The 25659-nt window shown below is 32.6% G+C and overlaps 1 protein-coding gene across 1 annotated transcript in view; it reads right to left on the reverse strand.

Moving 5' to 3' along the window:
- Positions 1 to 23372, reverse strand: part of LOC140918695 (uncharacterized) — a 24831-nt gene extending 1459 nt beyond the window's left edge. Inside the window, exons 1-2 of the mRNA XM_073363485.1 lie at positions 23236 to 23372; positions 21931 to 23069 (exon numbers count right to left, since the gene is read on the reverse strand). Coding sequence (XP_073219586.1) covers positions 21931 to 23059 — 1129 coding nt within the window. The 5' untranslated portion in view covers positions 23060 to 23069; positions 23236 to 23372. The remainder of the gene's footprint in view (positions 1 to 21930; positions 23070 to 23235) is intronic.
- Between the last annotated feature and the right edge of the window lie 2287 nt (positions 23373 to 25659).

Here is a 25659-nt window from a genome sequence, read left to right on the forward strand (position 1 = left end):
GCACTATTGAATGAATAAATGTGATTATTATAGCATGAACAAACACATTATTTATATATATATATGTAAGAAATAAATGAATATTACTTACGTGTCGAGCATAGTCTTTATTTCGGGGTGATTGGTGTAATTGCCGTGCACGGGATCCAAATAGTATATCACTTCAGAGACCGCATTGATTGCAAATAGCACCCAATGTGCCCTACAACAACAAAAAATTGGTTAAGCAATTTTGTTTATAGACAACTAATAAATTAAATTCTCATCAATTAAAAAAGATAAAATTACGTACCCTGAATTATATGGTTCCAAGAACAATTTATCACTTTCTTTATTTCCTAAAAACATATCTACAATGTATTTCTTTACATTGTCTGGATCGAGTTTCCACATCGACATCTTATGCGGAGACAAGAATGAGTATTTATTTGACAATTTCCTCGTGCACACGACCTTCTCGTACAAAAACCTTCAATGAAAATTTTAAACTAGATTAATTACCAATACATTTAATGAATTACCAATAAATGCAATTAAAAGTATTTTTTACCTTATGTATAAGCTGATTACAGTAGCACTGAGCTCCTTATGTTTGAGAAGTTCGTATATGTGCTCCTTTTCGAGGTATTCAACATACTCATCTCCAAATATATATTTATTCATGTGTACGATGGGCAAATCGTTGTTGCTGCCCATGTTCCTTTTTATTTGGATGTCAAGACACGCCTCGTATTTACCAAGACGTGGCTGACTTTTATTAGGAGCAGCAGTAGCAGCGACCGATTTTCTCCGATCCAGATTTTTTGTTGCTGCAAGTTTGGCAGCTTTATTACCCTCTGGCCTTTGTGATTTGGCAGCTATATTAACCTCCAATTTTTGAGGTTTGCTGCCTTTTTTTGGCTGTACCAATTTTTGAGGTCTGCTGCCTTTTTTTGGCTGTAGGGGTGGTTTATTTATTTGGACCTACAAAAATGAGGTAAAATGTTAGTTTATTGAATCTGAAAAAATAAAAAACCTTAGGCAATAAATGTGACAAACCTTTTCGGGAGATGTAACTGATTTGTCCTTGGGAATCTTTTTTTCGAGGGCAACAAGGTGTGTGGGCCATGCCACGTAACTGCCAATAGCGTCGCTTAAGAACTTCATATCTCCATCGTTGTCCGGTATGGGCAACGGTGCAGTTGGTTCGAAAGCAACCGTAGGCGATACTTTGACATGGCCCGCGGGGATCGGAATATTGTGCAATACTTCTCCCGAAGTATTGTGCAATATTCCTTTTCCCACCTTCCGTTGAGTCGGCGAGGACAAGTATAGGACACATGTAGTGACACCCTACATCAATAGTTAAAACATAAGTACAGTTAATATATAAGTTTGTTTAATACATAAGTAATTACATAAGCAAGTAAGTAGTAAGTAATTAATTACCTCGGGAATACTCTTCAAACCGACGTTGCAACTCCCGGTTTCACTCTCCATTTGTATTTCAGGTTGGAGCTGAACCGGAAGTTGCTTGTCTTTATTCGTATTCACCAAGAGTGCCACTTGCTCCGATAAGATTCTGAGCTTCTCTAATACTTCCTCGTTGGAAGGTTTTTGGCGCTTCTCTTGAGGAAAAAAGCTTTTGGGAGTTACGCCAAATCCTTTCCCCCTCACTCGACCGGAATACTCAGGGACATTAAACACTTTCCCAAGAATGTCCCTGCACGTATCCTTGTTGCCCTCTTGAGTTTCAGAACTTTGTTCAATAGTTTCCTAAAATACATGTAACATTAAAAAGATAAGTTCAATAGCATTTTTAAAATACAATATTAAAAAATATTAAAGTGATAATATACTTACACAAAGTTCTACAACTTTCTTGACATTTTCATTATCAACCACTCCTTCTTTATTAACACGCGCTTCCTTCCACAATATATGACGACCCAAGGGTTGATCGGCTTGGGTGTCTTTTCTCTATTCGTTAAAATCATAAACAAAATAATACAAATTAGTTACACACTATAGTTTATAATACAAATTACAAGTGATGTTTAATTACTTACAATTTTTTGTTCAAGGCGTGCATATCCCATACGTGATTTCTTGTATGGGTGTTTTGGGTTGCTTGCCCGTTCGCGATTTGCCTTACTAATATTCTATATAAAAAAAAAATAGCAATTGTGTAAAAATTTAAAATACGCTACGAATATGAATAATAAAACACAAATGCTAATAAATTAATCACTTACGACAAACGCCGGGTCAGAACGTTTGGAAACAAATGCACTCCATTCATCCTTTGATATATAATGTTGATATATCTTTGGAGGTTCAGCATTTGTGTTTCCTTCTCTATCTTTTAGATAGAAATTTGAGAGATGGGATCTAAATCCACGATGGATTTTCCCAGCAACTCTCAAAACATATGACTTTCGTTCCTCATCAAGAACAAAAGTGGTCTGCAATGAAAACAATTATAAGTAATGTATTTTACAGAAAAAAAATTATAAATGACAAAAGAGTAGATCAAAATATTTACTTGAATGTCATTCCAGATGATATCTTTGGCATCCTTCAACGCCTTATCTCTCCAGTTGTCTATTGTTATTGGGACATTTTGACGAACAACAGCCCCAATGTAGCTTACAAACATGGAGCTGTTGGGGTCAACTGGCTGACCACTCTCGTTCCAGCCAACCTAATAAACTCATATAGTAAGTACATGCCCTAAACCCTAAAAAAAGATAAAAAAACACACAGCAAACAGAGTATATATAGTATACCTCAAATTTAATGCCACTGCTCCGTGCTTTAATCACCCTTTGCATGATAGTTGCACCACGTTTGACTTCTTTTTCGTAAGTCTTAGAGGTGCCAACTTCTTCATTTTGAACTTCTAAATCTTTGTTTGTATCCATTTAACTACAACAAGTTCAACATGCAGTTTAGTATAACATCAACAAGCTCAACATGCATCATGCATTATTATAAACAAGCTCAACATGTATCAGTATATCTTAAAAAAGCTCAACATGCATTTTAATGATTACAAAAAATTTATAACATCAATACCTGAATAATGGTTCGAAGAAAGATGAAATGTGAAGAAAAGAGGGAACGCAGAAAGTTCACAGAAATATGGTTCACAGAAATACGGTATTGAAGAAATACGTAATGAGGGTTACGTATTTCAATGAAAATATATTGTGTGAAATGGGAGAGATGATCTTGGATGGAAATAAGGTTCGAAATGAAGGAGATGATCGTGGAAATAAGGTTCGTAATGGACGGGATGATAGGGTTTGCAAAAGAAGAGAAGAACGATGAAGGTTGAGATGATAGTGAAGTTTACGTAATGAAAAGGAAACTGAAGCGGTTACTGTTATATATACGTAACCCTTTTACGGTGCTTTTTTATAACCCTTTTACAGCGCTTGTTTGAAAAGCGCTGTAGAAGGCGTCCTTATTTAATTTTTTAAAAGGCTCTTTTACAGCGCTTTTCCCTATAAGCGCTGTAAAAGACTTCATTGTTTTATTATGTTATATATAAAACCCGTTTACAGCGCTTGTTCAAATAAGCGCTATAAAAGGTCTCTTTATTTTATTTTTAAAACAGTATTTTATAGCGCTTATTTGCAAAAGCGCTGTAATAGACCTCCTTGTTTTATTATGTTATATGAAGGGTTTTTTTAAAGCCTTTTACAGCGCTTTGTTAAACAAGCGCTGTAAAAGGCCTTATTGTTTTTGTGTTTTGTTATGTTATTTTTTAAACAAGCTCAACATGCAAAACCCACATAGTAGTAACTGGTCACCACCTTTTATGCATCTTCTTCACAAACATCAAAGCTTACTCTTTCACAATTCAATCTTTACCTCAACACCCTTTTTATCTCTTTACATTCCCTTTTCTTCTTAAATCGAAACTTGGTATTCAGGTTCATTGTCATGTTGCGAAAAATGGGTTTGAGTCTGATGTTTTTGTTAACAATGTGTTTTTGGGGATTCCCATGATGCGTACAAGGTGTCTGATAATTATTATTAATAAAGTTGTTTACAACGCTTTTTCATTGTCTTTATCACAATACTTTAGGAGATGATGAATTATTAGAAATGAGTATTCTGAAGAATCTATATATATATATGCACTGAGCAAAAGAGAATCTCTCTATTCAGTTCAGTTCAGTTCATGTAAATTACTAATTTATATTCAGTTCAGTTCATGTAAATCAAGCTAAATATAAAACACTCATTGTTACATGAACTTGGTATAAAACACTCAAATCAAGCTAAATATAAGCAGAAAATAAATTAATCAGAAAATAAATTAATCAGAACTTAGTATAAAACACTCAATTCAGATTACATGCATATTTACAATAAAATAATTCAGATTACATGCATGGCTTATATAAAACAATTAAACATATACATTAAGATGTCCTTCTTCTTTTCCTGGTGGCATTCACATTTGTTTGTCCATTTACAATACGAAACGATGGATTAATCCAAATTCCCTCATCATGATCATCTCTAAGATATAAACCATCATCAGTTGAATCAATTTCATGTGGTTGTTGTGATGTTGCAAATAAAAGATCATTACCAACATCTTCATCATTATTGTTATCATCACTTATTTTATTGGTCGATAGGACAACAGACCATTTATCATTAGAAGGATCAGTGACATAAAACACTTGTTGAGCTTGCGACGCTAAAATAAAAGGCTCGTCTTTGTATCCCACCCTATTAAAATCGACAAGCAAGAATCCTGACTCATCAATCCGAACGCCATTATTATTATCGACCCACTTGCAACCAAATATGGGAACACGAAACATTGTGTAGTCTAACTCCCATATGCGCTCGATAACCCCAAAATATGATAGATTTGCATATATTGGGTTTTTGTCTTTTGCACTTGAGACATGCATCGCTTCAGCTACGAGAGTGACTCCACTATTTTGCATAGTGGTCTGATCATCTTGTTCTTTGGTATAAAATGTGTAGCCGTTAATAACATAACCAGTGTAAGAAAAGACATGTAAGCTCGGACCATTTGCTAGCCACCTCAATCTATTTGAAATTGATCCGGGGTCTATATCAAATTTTGACATTATGTGATTTTTTAACCATGTTACAAAACTTCGATTGTGCTCTCGAGTTATCCAATTTTGATTCCTATTCATGTTCAAACGAGATAACTGATCAATGTGTATTGTAACATACGGTTGAACCTCATCATCATTGTGCAGAACATACAATTGTGCCTGCTCCCATTCTGTCCTTGATATAGTCAGTAGTCTCCTTCCAGTTATCCCTTCTCCTGATAGTCTTCCCGAATGACGAGACATGGGAAGCCCTATGGATTCAACATTGGACAGATATTCAGTACAAAATTCAGCAGCCTCTTCAACAATGTATCGTTCAGCAATACAACCTTCTGGTCGACTTCTACTTTTTACGTACCCTTTTAATATTTTCATATATCGTTCTATCGGATACATCCATCTCATATAAGCTGGCCCACAAAGTTGTGTCTCCTTAACCAGATGAACAGTAAGGTGAACCATTATATCAAAAAACGATGGTGGGAAATACATTTCAAGCTCACACAAAGTAACAACAATTTCCCTCTGCAATGTCGGTAATTTCTGAGGGTCGATCACTTTACTACAAATTTCCCTGAAGAAGAAACATAATCTAGTTAAGGCTAGTCGAACTTTTTCAGGTAAAATGGAACGTATACCTATTGGTAGCAAATGCTCCATTATAATATGACAATCATGGGTCTTCAAACCTTTTAACTTGAGGTCTTTCATACAAACCAAATTTTTAATGTTCGAAGAGTATCCTTCTGGAACTTTAACTTCGTGTAGAAATTTACATAAAACAATTTTTTCCTTTCTAGATAGAGTATGAGCGGCTGGAGGTAGATATGTGCGATTTCCTTTCTTTACTGGAGCCAGTTCATTTCTTATTCCCATATCGACCAAGTCCAATCTTGCATTGACGCCATCTTTAGACTTTCCTGGAACATTGAGTAACGTACCAATAACACTTTCAAATACATTTTTTTCAATATGCATCACATCGAGGAAATGTCTTATATACAATGACTTCCAATATGGCAATTTAAAGAAAATTGACTTTTTCTTCCACCCAGTTTTCACCAGCTCTCCCGCAAAAGGTTTGCCAAATTTATTGGTCAAACCTTGTACTTTTTCAAGTATTTGATATCCAGTCGGTGCTAAAGGAGCTTTACCTTCCTCTGATTTTCCATTGAATGCATTTCTCCACCCACGATACTGATGACTATAAGGTAAAAATCTACGATGTCCAAGAAACACATTCTTCTTACAATGTTTCAACCGCATCCAATTTGTACTCTCTTCACATATAGGACATGCACACTGACCTTTAATGCTATATCCTGATAAATTACCATATGCTGGAAAATCATTATTTGTGCCGAACAACATAGCCCTCAAATTGAAACATTCTTTCTTATACCCATCATAAACTTCCACACTTGTCTCCCACATACTTTTTAAATCTTCGATTAGAGGAGTCAAGTATACGTCGATATCATTCCCCGGTTGTTTGGGTCCAGAAATTAACAGAGACAACATCATAAACTTACGCTTCATACATAACCATGGAGGTAAGTTATATATTACCAAAATCACAGGCCACGTGCTATGTGAGATGCTTTGAAGACCATGTGGATTCATTCTATCAGTAGAAAGTGCAAGTCTTAGATTTCTGGACTCTATCCCAAATTCAGGATACTCGTGATCAATTTTTTCCTATTGTGGGGAATCTGCAGGGTGTCGAAACATTCCATCTCTAATTCTTTCATCTGCATGCCATGTCAAGTGTTTTGAATCTTCTTCATTGCGATACATGCGCCTAAATCTTGGTATTATAGGAAAATATCACACGACTTTTGCTGGAGTAGATTCTTTCTTCTTATATCGAGAGACATTGCATTTCGGACACGCCTTAAGTAGTTCATATTCGTTTCGAAATAAAATGCAATCGTTAGGACACGCATGAATCCTTTCGTAACTCATTCCAATAGAACACAAAATTCGTTTAGCCTCGTAGGTTCGACTGAGAAGTTCATTATCATCTGACAACATATCTTTTATGAGTGTTAATAATTCTGTAAAGCTTTTATCAGACCATCCATTACTCGCTTTTAAGTTGTACAACTTTAATATCGCCGACAGTCTTGTGAATTTAGTACAACCATTATATAATTCTTTCTTTGCATCACTCAACAAACTTTCAAACATTTTAGGACAACCTTGAAGATCTTCTTCAACTGCTTTTGCGATCTCATCAACTCGGTCCGGCTCATATGTATTTGTATCGAAGTCAGTTGAAGCATATGTCCAACTATTCTCAAAATTAATGTTTCCTTTTTTTTTTCTCACCATGTCTTACCCAACATGTGTAGCTTTTTCTCACCATGTCTTATCCAACATGTGTAGCTTTGATCAATTCCATGTAGAGAAACTTACATGATGATATGGAATTTTAAATTAATTTTAAATTACTTAAAATTATTTTAATTATTTCTAAAAAAATATAAGTATTTGTTTTTAAATTTTATTTTCTTTGCATTAAATTAAAATTCTGAATAAAAAATATCAAATTTTTGTTTAATATAGCGCCTTAAAGCCAAGCAATGTTATTTTGGGTTTGTCTTAATGCTCCGAGATTGCTTTGTTGAATGCCTCACATATTATTCAATTGTAGGTTAAATCATGTAATTTAAAAAAAAATTGAAATTATCTTTTAGAAAATTTTTAAAACAAAGAAAAGTAATTTAAAAAAAATATTAAAAAATAATAATTTTATTTTTAAGTTTTAGAATTTATTAAACCAAATAAAAGAATTTTGAACAAAAAAATAGTTGTGAAAATTAGTAAAATAGTATTAAGTAATTTAAAATTTCACGGCACTATGATTTTTAACATCATTTATCGTGTAAACTTTTCTACACATCATTTAAGTTATTATTACATCGTCAACATTAAAATTTAAATTAAAATAAAGATTAAATATAAACATTTTTTAAAATGAAATGACTAAAATTACAGAAAAAATTGAAGTACCGAAATTGCATTTTTACTGCAATAGAGGACAAAAACTTTTATTTCATCTATTTGGATTTTCTAAATTTCTTCTTATTAGAGACTTTGATTATGTGTATTCTCATTCTTAGTACACTTTATAATTTGAATTTAATTATTAATATATTTTTAGCAGTTTCAAAAAAAAAATTCAATATAAATGTATTGTTTTTTTAATTGTACTATTAAATTATTACTATCTATACTATTTTCAAAGCATTAGTTTTATTTTGTATTTTTAATATTGAAAAATATAACAATAATTAAAAAAGATAAATTGATAAAATAAATACTCTTTCTTTTTATGTATATAAATTGAATTATTAATTTATAATTATTATTTTTATTTTAAAAAAGGATAAATTTTACTATAATTAACTTAAAATTTAAAATGATTTATAAAATTACATTATATATTTAAATATTTCTAATAATATAACGATTATGATTGATTAATTATATAAAAGCTATTTATATTAATTATATATATATAAATAAATTCTTAATATATAGTCATTTTTTAATATTTATGAAATAAAAAGAAATTATATTACAGATTCATTTAGAAACGGATGGAATAGATGTTATTTTTTTTAGTAACAATGGACAGAGATTGTGTGTGCAGAAGCAGAATAGAAGTTACACAAGATTACAAATTACGAAACCGTAAAACGCTGCCTCTTTTTCTGTGAAATTGCATTGTGTCTCGTTCACGAGGGAGGGTTGTATTTGTATGTAAGAGACGTTACTTTCTCATTCATCATCAATTTTTTTTCTTTCTTTTTCTTATCTTAGTTCTGTTTTCGGTTTTCACAGGGTAGTTTTCATTTAATCCTTAATCATTTAATTTGTTATATTATATTATAAAAATTTTAAATCAAATATAATTTATAGAATGTTTTATTGACCTAACTAATTACTATTAGAGTTCGTTTTTTCCGCTTTACTCATTGTATTATTAAGAATTAATTATAAACAAAAATAATAGTATTTATGTTCTAATTCCACTTTTATATATATATATATATATATATATATATATATATATATATAAAGTTTAAAGTTAGAAAATTCACAATTATTTGAATTAATTATTGTGCTATTTATCGTCTCTTTTAAAACAAAAGAAAAATATATATTTAATATATTTAATTTTTTATTAAAAATTAGAGTTTAATTATTTGTGATTGAATAATAGTGTATATAAATTAAATCTAGAAAATTAATTTATCATCTAAATTACCTCCATATCAAATAAATTATGTCATTAAAAATAGAAGTCAATAATCATGTACCATAAAATAGTTTTATACTATCATCTAATGAGAAACTGTCATTTCATGTTATATAACTAATTTCAAAATAAAGTATCCGACAAAAGTTAGTAAAAAAAAAAAGTGGACATATGTTGTCCAAAAATTTGGTCTTTATCTCCATTTTATGTGACTCATTTTTATTTATATTATGAGATAAATGAATTATTTGGATTTATAAATGACATGGTATCAACCAAAAATCACCTACACTACAGCAAGGACTCAAATTTGAATCCTTCACATAAATTCATCGTAACAATACTGATATTTTGTGATAAATATTTATCTTGAATTTTTTTATATTTATTTATCAACAACAAATATTTATTTTTTTTAATATTTATCAATGGTTCACTATTTTTATAATATTTATTAATAATAAATGTCCTGTGATTTTTATATATAATTTTCAAATACTTTTTCCGTGTTGTTTTTATATTTTTTCTGTCTTTTTTTATGCAATTTGCTTTAAATATTGTGATAAAAAAAAACAAAACGAACTATAGAAAGAGAAAAAGAAAAAAAAGAAAAAAAAAGAATGTCTGTTGATTTTTATCTTGAAAAAGAAATTGTAATAACTTCATTTTTATTTAATTAAATAAAGTTAATTAAAATTTTATTATGAGCAAGAAAATAGATAAGTTAAATGTCAATTTTACATCATCTTAATATATAACATAATCTAGCTTTACACAATTGTAACAATTTTTTGTTTGAATAATCTTTTTGGTTAAATATTAATTTGCACTCAATAATATACCAAAATTACCTTTTTTTAGAATCTTGTATATTGTGTGTGAGATGAAAATTTGATTGTCTTGTTTTTAGTGGTAAATTTTGTTTATTTATAAAGACTAGGGGTGAAGTTTCGTCGTTGAAGACATGGCCATCTCAAATCGTCAATAATTTTAAAAAAAATACTAGTACTTTTTTATTTTTAATAGACAACCAAAATATAATTTAGTGTTGGATCTACTTGATATATGTTACGGAAATTAGATAATTCACTAGACATTGTTCTCTATCTTCTTTTTATATTCCCCTATCCTATTTCTAATCATTCTACTCCTACTTCTCTCGAATTTTTTTTCTTGGCTCTCTAAAAGCATATTTGTGTGGATGAATATAGAATGATGGTTTTAAAACTAAAATTGTGATCTTACATATGATTTTGAGAAAACTTTTATATATAAACTTGATTGAATGAATGGAAGTATACACTACGCGAAAAAACGCATATTACAGCGCTTTTTTTAAGCCATTTACAGCGCTTTTTCAAAAAAATAAGCGCTGTGGAAACGAGCGCTGTAAATGATACAACAGCGCTTTTAAAAAAGCGCTATAAAACATGTAAATACAACGCGCGCTTGTTATGCACATTTTACAGCGCTTCTTCACAAAAAGCGCTGTAATATGCACCCCATCATATGAGTTATGGGTGTGCATATTACAGCGCTTTCTCAAAAAAGCGCTGTAATATGCCCACCCATAATTTCATATATGGGTGTACATATTACAGCGCTTTCTCGAAAAAGCGCTGTAATATGCCCACCCATAATTTCATATATGGGTGTGCATATTACAGCGCTTTCATTTTAGAGCGCTTATGTGTAAAAAGCGCTGTAAAAGGCTTTAAAAAACATTCAAATAACATAATAACACACGGAGGTCTTTTACAGCGCTTATTTGACAAAAGCGCTGTAAAAGGCGTAAAAGGCATTCAAATAACATAATAACACACGGAGGTCTTTTACAGCGCTTATTTGTCAAAAGCGCTGTAAAAGAGCCTTTTAAGAATTTAACTAAAGAAGCCTTTTAGAGCGCTTTACAAAAAAAGCGCTGTAAAAAGGCTTATAAAAAGCGCTGTAAAAGTGTTACGTATATATAACAGTTACCTCTTCAGTTTCCTCTTCATTACGTAACCTTCATCTCAACCTTCATTTCTTCTCTTCTTTTGCAAACCCTATCATCCCGTCCTTTACGAACCTTATTTCCACGATCATCTCCTTCATTTCGAACCTTATTTCCATCCAAGATCATCTCTCCCATTTCACACAATATATTTTCATTGAAATACGTAACCCTCATTACGTATTTCTTCAAACCGTATTTCTGTGAACCATATTTCTGTGAACTTTCTGCAAACCCTCTTTTCTTTGCATTTCGTCTTTCTTCGAACCATCATTATTCAGGTATTGATGTTATTAAATTTTTGTAATCATTAGAATGCATGTTGAGCTTTTTTAAGATATACTGATACATGTTGAGTTTGTTTATAATAATGCATGATCCATGTTGAGCTTGTTGATGTTATACTAAAGTGCATGTTGAACTTGTTGTAGTTAAATGGATACAAACAAAGATTTAGAAGTTCAAAATGAAGAAGTTGGCACCTCTAAGACTTACGAAAAAGAAGTCAAACGTGGTGCAACTATCATGCAGAAAGTCATTAAAGCAAGGAGTAATGGCATTAAATTTGAGGTATACTATATATACTCTGTTTGCTGTGTGTTTTTTTATCTTTTTTTAGGGTTTAGGGCATGTACTTACTATATGAGTTTATTAGGTTGGCTGGAACGAGAGTGGTCAGCCAGTTGACCCCAACAGCTCCATGTTTGTAAGCTACATTGGGGCTGTTGTTCGTCAAAATGTCCCAATAACAATAGACAACTGGAGAGATAAGGCGTTGAAGGATGCCAAAGATATCATCTGGAATGACATTCAAGTAAATATTTTGATCTACTCTTTTGTCATTTATAATTTTTTTTCTGTAAAATACATTACTTATAATTGTTTTCATTGCAGACCACTTTTGTTCTTGATGAGGAACGAAAGTCATATGTTTTGAGAGTTGCTGGGAAAATCCATCGTGGATTTAGATCCCATCTCTCAAATTTCTATCTAAAAGATAGAGAAGGAAACACAAATGCTGAACCTCCAAAGATATATCAACATTATATATCAAAGGATGAATGGAGTGCATTTGTTTCCAAACGTTCTGACCCGGCGTTTGTCGTAAGTTATTAATTTATTAGCATTTGTGTTTTATTATTCATATTCGTAGCGTATTTTAAATTTTTACACAATTGCTATTTTTTTTTTATATAGAATATTAGTAAGGCAAATCGCGAACGGGCAAGCAACCCAAAACACCCATACAAGAAATCACGTATGGGATATGCACGCCTTGAACAACAAATTGTAAGTAATTAAACATCACTTTTATATAATGAAGTAATTTGTATTATAAACTATAGTGTGTAACTAATTTGTATTATTTTGTTTATGATTTTAACGAATAGAGAAAAGACACCCAAGCCGATCAACCCTTGGGTCGTCATATCTTATGGAAGGAAGCGCGTGTTAACAAAGAAGGAGTGGTTGATAATGAAAATGTCAAGAAAGTTGTAGAACTTTGTGTAAGTATATTATCACTTTAATATTTTTTAATATTGTATTTTAAAAATGCTATTGAACTTATCTTTTTAATGTTACATGTATTTTAGGAAACTATTGAACAAAGTTCTGAAACTCAAGAGGGCAACAAGGATACGTGCAGGGACATTCTTGGGAAAGTGTTTAATGTCCCTGAGTATTCCGGTCGAGTGAGGGGGAAAGGATTTGGCGTAACTCCCAAAAGCTTTTTTCCTCAAGAGAAGCGCCAAAAACCTTCCAACGAGGAAGTATTAGAGAAGCTCAGAATCTTATCGGAGCAAGTGGCACTCTTGGTGAATACGAATAAAGACAAGCAACTTCCGGTTCAGCTCCAACCTGAAATACAAATGGAGAGTGAAACCGGGAGTTGCAACGTCGGTTTGAAGAGTATTCCCGAGGTAATTAATTACTTACTACTTACTTGCTTATGTAATTACTTATGTATTAAACAAACTTATATATTAACTGTACTTATGTTTTAACTATTGATGTAGGGTGTCACTACATGTGTCCTATACTTGTCCTCGCCGACTCAACGGAAGGTGGGAAAAGGAATATTGTACAATACTTCGGGAGAAGTATTGCACAATATTCCGATCCCCGCGGGCCATGTCAAAGTATCGCCTACGGTTGCTTTCGAACCAACTGCACCGTTGCCCATACCGGACAACGATGGAGATATGAAGTTCTTAAGCGACGCTATTGGCAGTTACGTGGCATGGCCCACACACCTTGTTGCCCTCGAAAAAAAGATTCCCAAGGACAAATCAGTTACATCTCCCGAAAAGGTTTGTCACATTTATTGCCTAAGGTTTTTTATTTTTTCAGATTCAATAAACTAACATTTTACCTCATTTTTGTAGGTCCAAATAAATAAACCACCCCTACAGCCAAAAAAAGGCAGCAGACCTCAAAAATTGGAGGTTAATAGGGCTGCCAAACTACAAAGGCTGGAGGGTAATAAAGCTGCAAAACTTGCAGCAACAAAAAATCTGGATCGGGGAAAATCGGTCGCTGCTGCTGCTGCTCCTAATAAAAGTCAGCCACGCCTTGGTAAATACGGGGCGTGTCTTGACATCCAAATAAAAAGGAACATGGGCAGCAGCAACGATTCGCCCATTGTACAAATGAATCAAGACATCTTTGGAGATGAGTATATTGAGTACCTCGAAAAGGAGCAAATGTACGATCTTCTCGAACATAAGGAGCTGAGTGTTACTGTAATCAGCTTGTACATAAGGTAAAAAATACTTTTAATTGCATTTATTTGTAATTAATTAAATGTATTGGTAATTAATCTAGTTTAAAATTTTCATTGAAGGTTTTTGTACGAGAAGGTCGTGTGCACGAGGAAACTGTCAAATAAATACTCATTCTTGTCTCCGCATAAGATGTCGATGTTCAAACTCGATCCAGACAATGTAAAACACTACATTGTAGATATGTTTTTAAGAAATAAAGAAAGTGATAAATTGTTCTTGGCACCATATAATTCAGGGTACGTAATTTTATCTTTTTTAATTGATGAGAATTTAATTTATTAGTTGTCTATAAACAAAATTGCTTAACCAATTTTTTGTTGTTGTAGGGCACATTGGGTGCTATTTGCAATCAATGCGGTCTCTGAAGTGATATACTATTTGGATCCCGTGCACGGCGATTACACCAATCACCCCGGAATAAAGAATATGCTCGACACGTAAGTAATATTCATTTATTTCTTACATATATATATTTATATATATATATATATAAATATATATATGTAAGAAATAAATGAATATTACTTACGTGTCGAGCATATTCTTTATTCCGGGGTGATTGGTGTAATCGCCGTGCACGGGATCCAAATAGTATATCACTTCAGAGACCGCATTGATTGCAAATAGCACCCAATGTGCCCTACAACAACAAAAAATTGGTTAAGCAATTTTGTTTATAGACAACTAATAAATTAAATTCTCATCAATTAAAAAAGATAAAATTACGTACCCTGAATTATATGGTGCCAAGAACAATTTATCACTTTCTTTATTTCTTAAAAACATATCTACAATGTAGTGTTTTACATTGTCTGGATCGAGTTTGAACATCGACATCTTATGCGGAGACAAGAATGAGTATTTATTTGACAGTTTCCTCGTGCACACGACCTTCTCGTACAAAAACCTTCAATGAAAATTTTAAACTAGATTAATTACCAATACATTTAATTAATTACAAATAAATGCAATTAAAAGTATTTTTTACCTTATGTACAAGCTGATTACAGTAACACTCAGCTCCTTATGTTCGAGAAGATCGTACATTTGCTCCTTTTCGAGGTATTCAATATACTCATCTCCAAAGATGTCTTGATTCATTTGTACAATGGGCGAATCGTTGCTGCTGCCCATGTTCCTTTTTATTTGGATGTCAAGACACGCCCCGTATTTACCAAGGCGTGGCTGACTTTTATTAGGAGCAGCAGCAGCAGCGACCGATTTTCCCCGATCCAGATTTTTTGTTGCTGCAAGTTTTGCAGCTTTATTACCCTCCAGCCTTTGTAGTTTGGCAGCCCTATTAACCTCCAATTTTTGAGGTCTGCTGCCTTTTTTTGGCTGTAGGGGTGGTTTATTTATTTGGACCTACAAAAATGAGGTAAAATGTTAGTTTATTGAATCTGAAAAAATAAAAAACCTTAGGCAATAAATGTGACAAACCTTTTCGGGAGATGTAACTGATTTGTCCTTGGGAATCTTTTTTTCGAGGGCAACAAGGTGTGTGGGCCATGCCACGTAACTGCCAATAGCGTCGCTTAAGAACTTCATATCTCCATCGTTGTCCGGTATGGGCAACGGTGCAGTTGGTTCGAAAGCAACCGTAGGCGATACTTTGACATGGCCCGCGGGGATCGGAATATTGTGCAATACTTCTCCCGAAGTATTGTGCAATATTCCTTTTCCCACCTTCCGTTGAGTCGGCGAGGACAAGTATAGGACACATGTAGTGACACCCTACATCAATAGTTAAAACATAAGTACAGTTAATATATAAGTTTGTTTAATACATAAGTAATTACATAAGCAAGTAAGTAGTAAGTAATTAATTACCTCGGGAATACTCTTCAAACCGACGTTGCAACTCCCGGTTTCACTCTCCATTTGTATTTCAGGTTGGAGCTGAACCGGAAGTTGCTTGTCTTTATTCGTATTCACCAAGAGTGCCACTTGCTCCGATAAGATTCTGAGCTTCTCTAATACTTCCTCGTTGGAAGGTTTTTGGCGCTTCTCTTGAGGAAAAAAGCTTTTGGGAGTTACGCCAAATCCTTTCCCCCTCACTCGACCGGAATACTCAGGGACATTAAACACTTTCCCAAGAATGTCCCTGCACGTATCCTTGTTGCCCTCTTGAGTTTCAGAACTTTGTTCAATAGTTTCCTAAAATACATGTAACATTAAAAAGATAAGTTCAATAGCATTTTTAAAATACAATATTAAAAAATATTAAAGTGATAATATACTTACACAAAGTTCTACAACTTTCTTGACATTTTCATTATCAACCACTCCTTCTTTGTTAACACGCGCTTCCTTCCATAAGATATGACGACCCAAGGGTTGATCGGCTTGGGTGTCTTTTCTCTATTCGTTAAAATCATAAACAAAATAATACAAATTAGTTACACACTATAGTTTATAATACAAATTACAAGTGATGTTTAATTACTTACAATTTTTTGTTCAAGGCGTGCATATCCCATACGTGATTTCTTGTATGGGTGTTTTGGGTTGCTTGCCCGTTCGCGATTTGCCTTACTAATATTCTATATAAAAAAAAAATAGCAATTGTGTAAAAATTTAAAATACGCTACGAATATGAATAATAAAACACAAATGCTAATAAATTAATCACTTACGACAAACGCCGGGTCAGAACGTTTGGAAACAAATGCACTCCATTCATCCTTTGATATATAATGTTGATATATCTTTGGAGGTTCAGCATTTGTGTTTCCTTCTCTATCTTTTAGATAGAAATTTGAGAGATGGGATCTAAATCCACGATGGATTTTCCCAGCAACTCTCAAAACATATGACTTTCGTTCCTCATCAAGAACAAAAGTGGTCTGCAATGAAAACAATTATAAGTAATGTATTTTACAGAAAAAAAATTATAAATGACAAAAGAGTAGATCAAAATATTTACTTGAATGTCATTCCAGATGATATCTTTGGCATCCTTCAACGCCTTATCTCTCCAGTTGTCTATTGTTATTGGGACATTTTGACGAACAACAGCCCCAATGTAGCTTACAAACATGGAGCTGTTGGGGTCAACTGGCTGACCACTCTCGTTCCAGCCAACCTAATAAACTCATATAGTAAGTACATGCCCTAAACCCTAAAAAAAGATAAAAAAACACACAGCAAACAGAGTATATATAGTATACCTCAAATTTAATGCCACTGCTCCGTGCTTTAATCACCCTTTGCATGATAGTTGCACCACGTTTGACTTCTTTTTCGTAAGTCTTAGAGGTGCCAACTTCTTCATTTTGAACTTCTAAATCTTTGTTTGTATCCATTTAACTACAACAAGTTCAACATGCACTTTAGTATAACATCAACAAGCTCAACATGGATCATGCATTATTATAAACAAACTCAACATGTATCAGTATATCTTAAAAAAGCTCAACATGCATTCTAATGATTACAAAAATTTAATAACATCAATACCTGAATAATGATGGTTCGAAGAAAGACGAAATGCAAAGAAAAGAGGGTTTGCAGAAAGTTCACAGAAATATGGTTCACAGAAATACGGTTTGAAGAAATACGTAATGAGGGTTACGTATTTCAATGAAAATATATTGTGTGAAATGGGAGAGATGATCTTGGATGGAAATAAGGTTCGAAATGAAGGAGATGATCGTGGAAATAAGGTTCGTAAAGGACGGGATGATAGGGTTTGCAAAAGAAGAGAAGAAATGAAGGTTGAGATGAAGGTTACGTAATGAAGAGGAAACTGAAGAGGTAACTGTTATATATACGTAACACTTTTACAGCGCTTTTTATAAGCCTTTTACAGCGCTTATTTTGTAAAGCGCTCTAAAAGGCTTCTTTAGTTAAATTTTTAAAAGGCTCTTTTACAGCGCTTTTTTCAAATAAGCGCTGTAAAAGACCTCCGTGTGTTATTATGTTATTTGAATGCCTTTTACAGCGCTTTTTTCAAATAAGCGCTGTAAAAGACCTCCGTGTGTTATTATGTTATTTGAATGCCTTTTACAGCGCTTTTTTCAAATAAGCGCTGTAAAAGACCTCCGTGTGTTATTATGTTATATGAATGCCTTTTACAGCGCTTTCACACATAAGCGCTCTAAAAGGCTTCTTTAGTTAAATTTTTAAAAGGCTCTTTTACAGCGCTTTTTTCAAATAAGCGCTGTAAAAGACCTCCGTGTGTTATTATGTTATATGAATGCCTTTTACAGCGCTTTCACACATAAGCGCTCTAAAAGGCTTCTTTAGTTAAATTTTTAAAAGGCTCTTTTACAGCGCTTTTTTCAAATAAGCGCTGTAAAAGACCTCCGTGTGTTATTATGTTATTTGAATGCCTTTTACAGCGCTTTTACACATAAGCGCTCTAAAATGTCTCTTTATGTTAATTTTAAGAGGCTCTTTTACAGCGCTTTTCCCAAATAAGCGCTGTAAAAGACCTCCGTGTGTTATTATGTTATATGAATGTTTTTTAAAGCCTTTTACAGCGCTTTTCCACATAAGCGCTCTAAAATGTCTCTTTATGTTAATTTTAAAAGGCTCTTTTACAGCGCTTTTTCCAAATAAGCGCTGTAAAAGGCCTTATTGTTTTTGTGTTTTGTTATGTTATGTTATTTTTTAAACAAGCTCAACATGCATGCAAAACCCACATAGTAGTAACTGGTCACCACAAAAATCCCTTCCTCTTCACCAAACTCTTCTCCTTTTATGCATCTTCTTCACAAACATCAAAGCTTACTCTTTCACAATTCAATCTCCACCTCAACACCCTTTTTATCTCTTTACATTCTCTTTCCTTCTTAAATCGAAACTTAATTGGTATTCAGGATCATTGCCATGTTGCGAAAAATGGGTTTGTGTCTGGTGTTTTTGGGGATTCCCATGATGCGTACAAGGTGTTTGAAGAAATGGGTTTGTGTCTGATGTTTTTTGGATTCCCATGATGCGTACAAGGTGTTTGAAGAAATGGGTTTGTGTCTGATGTTTTTTGGATTCCCATGATGCGTACAAGGTGTTTGAAGAAATTAGGTGTCTGATGAATATTATTTTTAAAGCTTTTTTACAGCGCTTTGTCAAATAAGCGCTGTAAAATGTCTTTTTTACTCACTTTCAAAAGAGTCGTTTACAGCGCTTTGTGTGAAAAGCGCTGTAAAAGGTATAAAACACTCATTATTTTATTTTTAAAAGGATCTTTTACAGCGCTTTTTAAGATAAGCGCTGTAAAATGTCTCTTTATTTTATTTTTGTGTTTGGTTTATTTGGGTTGGGATGACATTAAAAACATTTTTATCATTGTTTATTGGATTAAAAATATTGTTATCATTGTCTTTATCACAATACTTTAGGAGATGATGAATTATTAGAAATGAGTATTCTGAAGAATCTATATATATATATGCACTGAGCAAAAGAGAATCTCTCTATTCAGTTCAGTTCAGTTCATGTAAATTACTAATTTATATTCAGTTCAGTTCATGTAAATCAAGCTAAATATAAAACACTCATTGTTACATGAACTTGGTATAAAACACTCAAATCAAGCTAAATATAAGCAGAAAATAAATTAATCAGAAAATAAATTAATCAGAACTTAGTATAAAACACTCAATTCAGATTACATGCATATTTACAATAACACAGTTCAGATTACATGCATAGCTTATATAAAACAATTAAACATATATATACATTAAGATGCCCTTCTTCTTTTCCTGGTGACATTCACATTTGTTTGTCCATTTACAATACGAAACGATGGATTAATCCAAATTCCCTCATCATGATCATCTCTAAGATATAAACCATCATCAGTTGAATCAATTTCATGTGGTTGTTGTGATGTTGCAAATAAAAGATCATTACCAACATCTTCATCATTATTGTTATCATCACTTATTTTATTGGTCGATAGGACAACAGACCATTTATCATTAGAAGGATCAGTGACATAAAACACTTGTTGAGCTTGCGACGCTAAAATAAAAGGCTCGTCTTTGTATCCCACCCTATTAAAATCGACAAGCAAGAATCCTGACTCATCAATCCGAACGCCATTATTATTATCGACCCACTTGCAACCAAATATGGGAACACGAAACATTGTGTAGTCTAACTCCCATATGCGCTCGATAACCCCAAAATATGATAGATTTGCATATATTGGGTTTTTGTCTTTTGCACTTGAGACATGCATCGCTTCAGCTACGAGAGTGACTCCACTATTTTGCATAGTGGTCTGATCATCTTGTTCTTTGGTATAAAATGTGTAGCCGTTAATAACATAACCAGTGTAAGAAAAGACATGTAAGCTCGGACCATTTGCTAGCCACCTCAATCTATTTGAAATTGATCCGGGGTCTATATCAAATTTTGACATTATGTGATTTTTTAACCATGTTACAAAACTTCGATTGTGCTCTCGAGTTATCCAATTTTGATTCCTATTCATGTTCAAACGAGATAACTGATCAATGTGTATTGTAACATACGGTTGAACCTCATCATCATTGTGCAGAACATACAATTGTGCCTGCTCCCATTCTGTCCTTGATATAGTCAGTAGTCTCCTTCCAGTTATCCCTTCTCCTGATAGTCTTCCCGAATGACGAGACATGGGAAGCCCTATGGATTCAACATTGGACAGATATTCAGTACAAAATTCAGCAGCCTCTTCAACAATGTATCGTTCAGCAATACAACCTTCTGGTCGACTTCTACTTTTTACGTACCCTTTTAATATTTTCATATATCGTTCTATCGGATACATCCATCTCATATAAGCTGGCCCACAAAGTTGTGTCTCCTTAACCAGATGAACAGTAAGGTGAACCATTATATCAAAAAACGATGGTGGGAAATACATTTCAAGCTCACACAAAGTAACAACAATTTCCCTCTGCAATGTCGGTAATTTCTGAGGGTCGATCACTTTACTACAAATTTCCCTGAAGAAGAAACATAATCTAGTTAAGGCTAGTCGAACTTTTTCAGGTAAAATGGAACGTATACCTATTGGTAGCAAATGCTCCATTATAATATGACAATCATGGGTCTTCAAACCTTTTAACTTGAGGTCTTTCATACAAACCAAATTTTTAATGTTCGAAGAGTATCCTTCTGGAACTTTAACTTCGTGTAGAAATTTACATAAAACAATTTTTTCCTTTCTAGATAGAGTATGAGCGGCTGGAGGTAGATATGTGCGATTTCCTTTCTTTACTGGAGCCAGTTCATTTCTTATTCCCATATCGACCAAGTCCAATCTTGCATTGACGCCATCTTTAGACTTTCCTGGAACATTGAGTAACGTACCAATAACACTTTCAAATACATTTTTTTCAATATGCATCACATCGAGGAAATGTCTTACATACAATGACTTCCAATATGGCAATTCAAAGAAAATTGACTTTTTCTTCCACCCAGTTTTCACCAGCTCTCCCGCAAAAGGTTTGCCAAATTTATTGGTCAAACCTTGTACTTTTTCAAGTATTTGATATCCAGTCGGTGCTAAAGGAGCTTTACCTTCCTCTGATTTTCCATTGAATGCATTTCTCCACCCACGATACTGATGACTATAAGGTAAAAATCTACGATGTCCAAGAAACACATTCTTCTTACAATGTTTCAACCGCATCCAATTTGTACTCTCTTCACATATAGGACATGCACACTGACCTTTAATGCTATATCCTGATAAATTACCATATGCTGGAAAATCATTAATTATGCCGAACAACATAACCCTTAAATTGAAACATTCTTTCTTATACCCATCATAAACTTCCACACCTGTCTCCCACATACTTTTTAAATTTTCGATTAGAGGAGTCAAGTATACGTCGATATCATTCCCCGGTTGTTTGGGTCCAGAAATTAACAGAGACAACATCATAAACTTACGCTTCATACATAACCATGGAGGTAGGTTATATATTACCAAAATCACAGGCCACGTGCTATGTGAGATGCTTTGAAGACCATGTGGATTCATTCCATCAGTAGAAAGTGCAAGTCTTAGATTTCTTGACTCTATCCCGAATTCAGGATACTCGTGATCAATTTTTGCCCATTGTGGGGAATCTGCAGGGTGTCGAAACATTCCATCTCTAATTCTTTCATCTGCATGCCATGTCAAGTGTTTTGAATCTTCTTCACTGCGATACATGCGCCTAAATCTTGGTATTATAGGAAAATACCACACGACTTTTGCTGGAGTAGATTCTTTCTTCTTATATCGAGAGACATTGCATTTCGGACACGCCTTAAGTAGTTCATATTCGTTTCGAAATAAAATGCAATCGTTAGGACACGCATGAATCCTTTCGTAACTCATTCCAATAGAACACAAAATCCGTTTAGCCTCGTAGGTTCGACTGGGAAGTTCATTATCATCTGGCAACATATCTTTTATGAGTGTTAATAATTCCGTAAAGCTTTTATCAGACCATCCATTACTCGCTTTTAAGTTGTACAACTTTAATATCGCTGACAGTCTTGTGAATTTAGTACAACCATTATATAATTCTTTCTCTGCATCACTCAACAAACTTTCAAACATTTTAGGACAATCTCGAAGATCTTCTTCAACTGCTTTTGCAATCTCATCAACTCGGTCCGGCTCATATGTATCTGTATCGAAATCAGTTGAAGCATATGTAGAACTATTCTCAAAATTAATGTTTCCTTTTTTTTTCTCACCATGTCTTATCCAACATGTGTAGCTTTGATCAATTCCATTACATACTAGATGTCCTTCTAATTCATCTTCTCTAACACGTTTTCCAAAACAACATTTTAAACAAGGACAAACTACTCTATTTGGATCTTTTGCATTCTTCACTGCAAACTCAACAAACTCCTTCACTCCAATTTCATACTCTTTTGACAATCGATTGGCTGAAATCCATTTCCTATCCATATTATACCACCTATATAAATGCAGTAACAAAAATAATAAGCTTTCAAAACATATCAACAAGTTTCAAAAAGAAACCAATATCAACTAACAATTTCAAAACAGAACAGATCATGTGGTATGAGTTTTTGACAATTTTTGACAATTTCAAAACATAACAGATCATGTGTAAAAAATACCTTAGACAACGTAGATGGCCGCACAGTACGTAGAGGATATTAGGGTTCGCAACGTATATAATTATTTGAAAGATGTAGAGGATATGAGGGTTTCCAACGTATATAATTATTTGAAAGATGTATTTTACAGCGCTTGTGAAAAACGCGCTGTAATAGGTAGTTAAATTCAATGAAAGCGCATGTGTTTTACAGCGCTTGTGAAAAAAGCGCTGTAATAGGTAGTTAAATTCAATGAAAGCGCATGTGTTTTACAGCGCTTGTGAAAAAAGCGCTATAATAGGTAGTTAAATTCAATGAAAGCGCATGTGTTTTACAGCGCTTGTGAAAAAAGCGCTATAATAGGTAGTTAAATTCAATGAAAGCGCATGTGTTTTACAGCGCTTGTGAAAAACGCGCTGTAATAGGTAGTTAAATTCAATGAAAGCGCATGTGTTTTACAGCGCTTGTGAAAAAAGCGCTGTAATAGGTAGTTAAATTCAATGAAAGCGCATGAGTTTTACAGCGCTTGTGAAAAAAGCGCTGTAACTGATTCGCGAAAGCGCTTCCGTTTACAGCGCTTTTTTGACAAGCGCTGTAAAATCCTTATAACGTGATGCGCAAACGTTATATGACCTACTACAGCGCTTGTTTTACAGCGCTTTACATAAAAAGTGCTGTAATAGGTTCCGTTATTTTTAAAATATAATTACAACAGCGCTTGTGTTTAGAAAGCGCTGTAAAATGGGCGCTGTTAAATGTCATTTCTGGCGTAGTGATATAAATTTTATATGAAAAAAATATTTATGTTAAAAATTTGAGAAGGGAATAATTATTAATTGTGACAAGGTTGTGAAAATTAAATTATATAAATCTATAAGATAATTGTGGTTTGATATTTATTAATCGGTTGTGATGAATTTCGACTAGACCTTACATGACATATGTTAATAGATATACTAATTAATATATATGTTATTATAATTAGAATATTTTATGAATAAACTTGTATGAGTAGAATTGTGTTGTATGAATTATCGTTGTCGAAATGTTTGTTTGAGTCTAATATATGAAGGTGACATGTTATTTGTGCATCTTTTCTTATTATATTAATTAATCTAAACCAAATGACATACATTATGTAAATTGATATGTGTATATAGACTAAAATTTATTTTATTGAATTTTTTATTATTAAAATTGAACTTTTTTATTATGCAAAAGTTTTAAGATTAGAACAGGACATCCAAAATCTTTAAGACGTCTTAGAAACAAATACATCAATTTTTGTTGATCAAATTATAATCCAGACTGTCTATTATAAAAAAAAAAAGGAGGAAGTAATTTATAAAAACAAATTACAAAAAACAACTACTATAATTATAAAATAAAATAAATTTTCTATCCTAAATTCCAACTATTTGAGTTGTGAGTTTTGTCTAGAGATGTAAAAATCAAACAAAATTATGTTATTATTGCAATAATTTAACCAAAAATAATTAAATTAGTTTGATATATTTTTATGGGTTTGGGTATAAGTTGAACTAAACCAATAAATTCAATATTTATTGATTTGAAATATAGTTTCACATAATTTTAAAATAAATCATCTAAAACTCAAACTAAACAATTATCTTTTATCAATACTATGTCAATATTGATATTTTAAACAAGCATTGTGTTTAAATGTATTTTAATTATGATATATATTATTTTTGTACTTGTAATTAAGAAAGTTGTATTAATAGTGTAAAAATTTGAATTTAATTTATATGCATCGACAATATAAAAATATTTTACACTGTCAATTAATCATAATCGTCATATTAATAAATCAGTTTCACTTTTATCATAATTACTTTTGAAGTCACATTTATGGATGTTGGTGATGTGTTAACATTGTAAAAAAAAATTACACTAACAAAACTTAATAATTAAACTCTAAAAATTTTAGTGTTTGAAAATAAAATAAATTTTTTAAAACAAATTTTTAATTATTAAAAATATCAACTAAAATTTGTTCTACCACCTCTCTATAATTAATAAGCGTTAAAATTTTAATTGTTAATATTTTTTTTATAAATTTACATTTAATTCAAGTTTCGCGATAATGACTAAACTATATGAGTTTGAGATTAAATAGATAATGAGCCGACTCTGTGGCTCCGGACATGCAAACAATGTATCAAAACAATGTCATAAATAAGTGTAAATAAATTTATTTATATTTCGGGAGGTGAGATCTATAATTTGAACAAAACAAATAATATCTTATGGACATTTTGGTAAATGGAAACAAGTACAAAGCAACGCTCTCCTTGACATTTATTTTTTAAACATTCATATTTTTATTGGGTGAAATATATATTGATTTCACCACTTTATGTGGAGACCTATTTTTAAAGTAGTGGACTCCATATATTTTATTCAATAAAAAAATGGATGTTG

Source organism: Cicer arietinum, chromosome 7, assembly GCF_000331145.2.
Source record: "Cicer arietinum cultivar CDC Frontier isolate Library 1 chromosome 7, Cicar.CDCFrontier_v2.0, whole genome shotgun sequence".
Taxonomy (NCBI): domain Eukaryota; kingdom Viridiplantae; phylum Streptophyta; class Magnoliopsida; order Fabales; family Fabaceae; genus Cicer; species Cicer arietinum.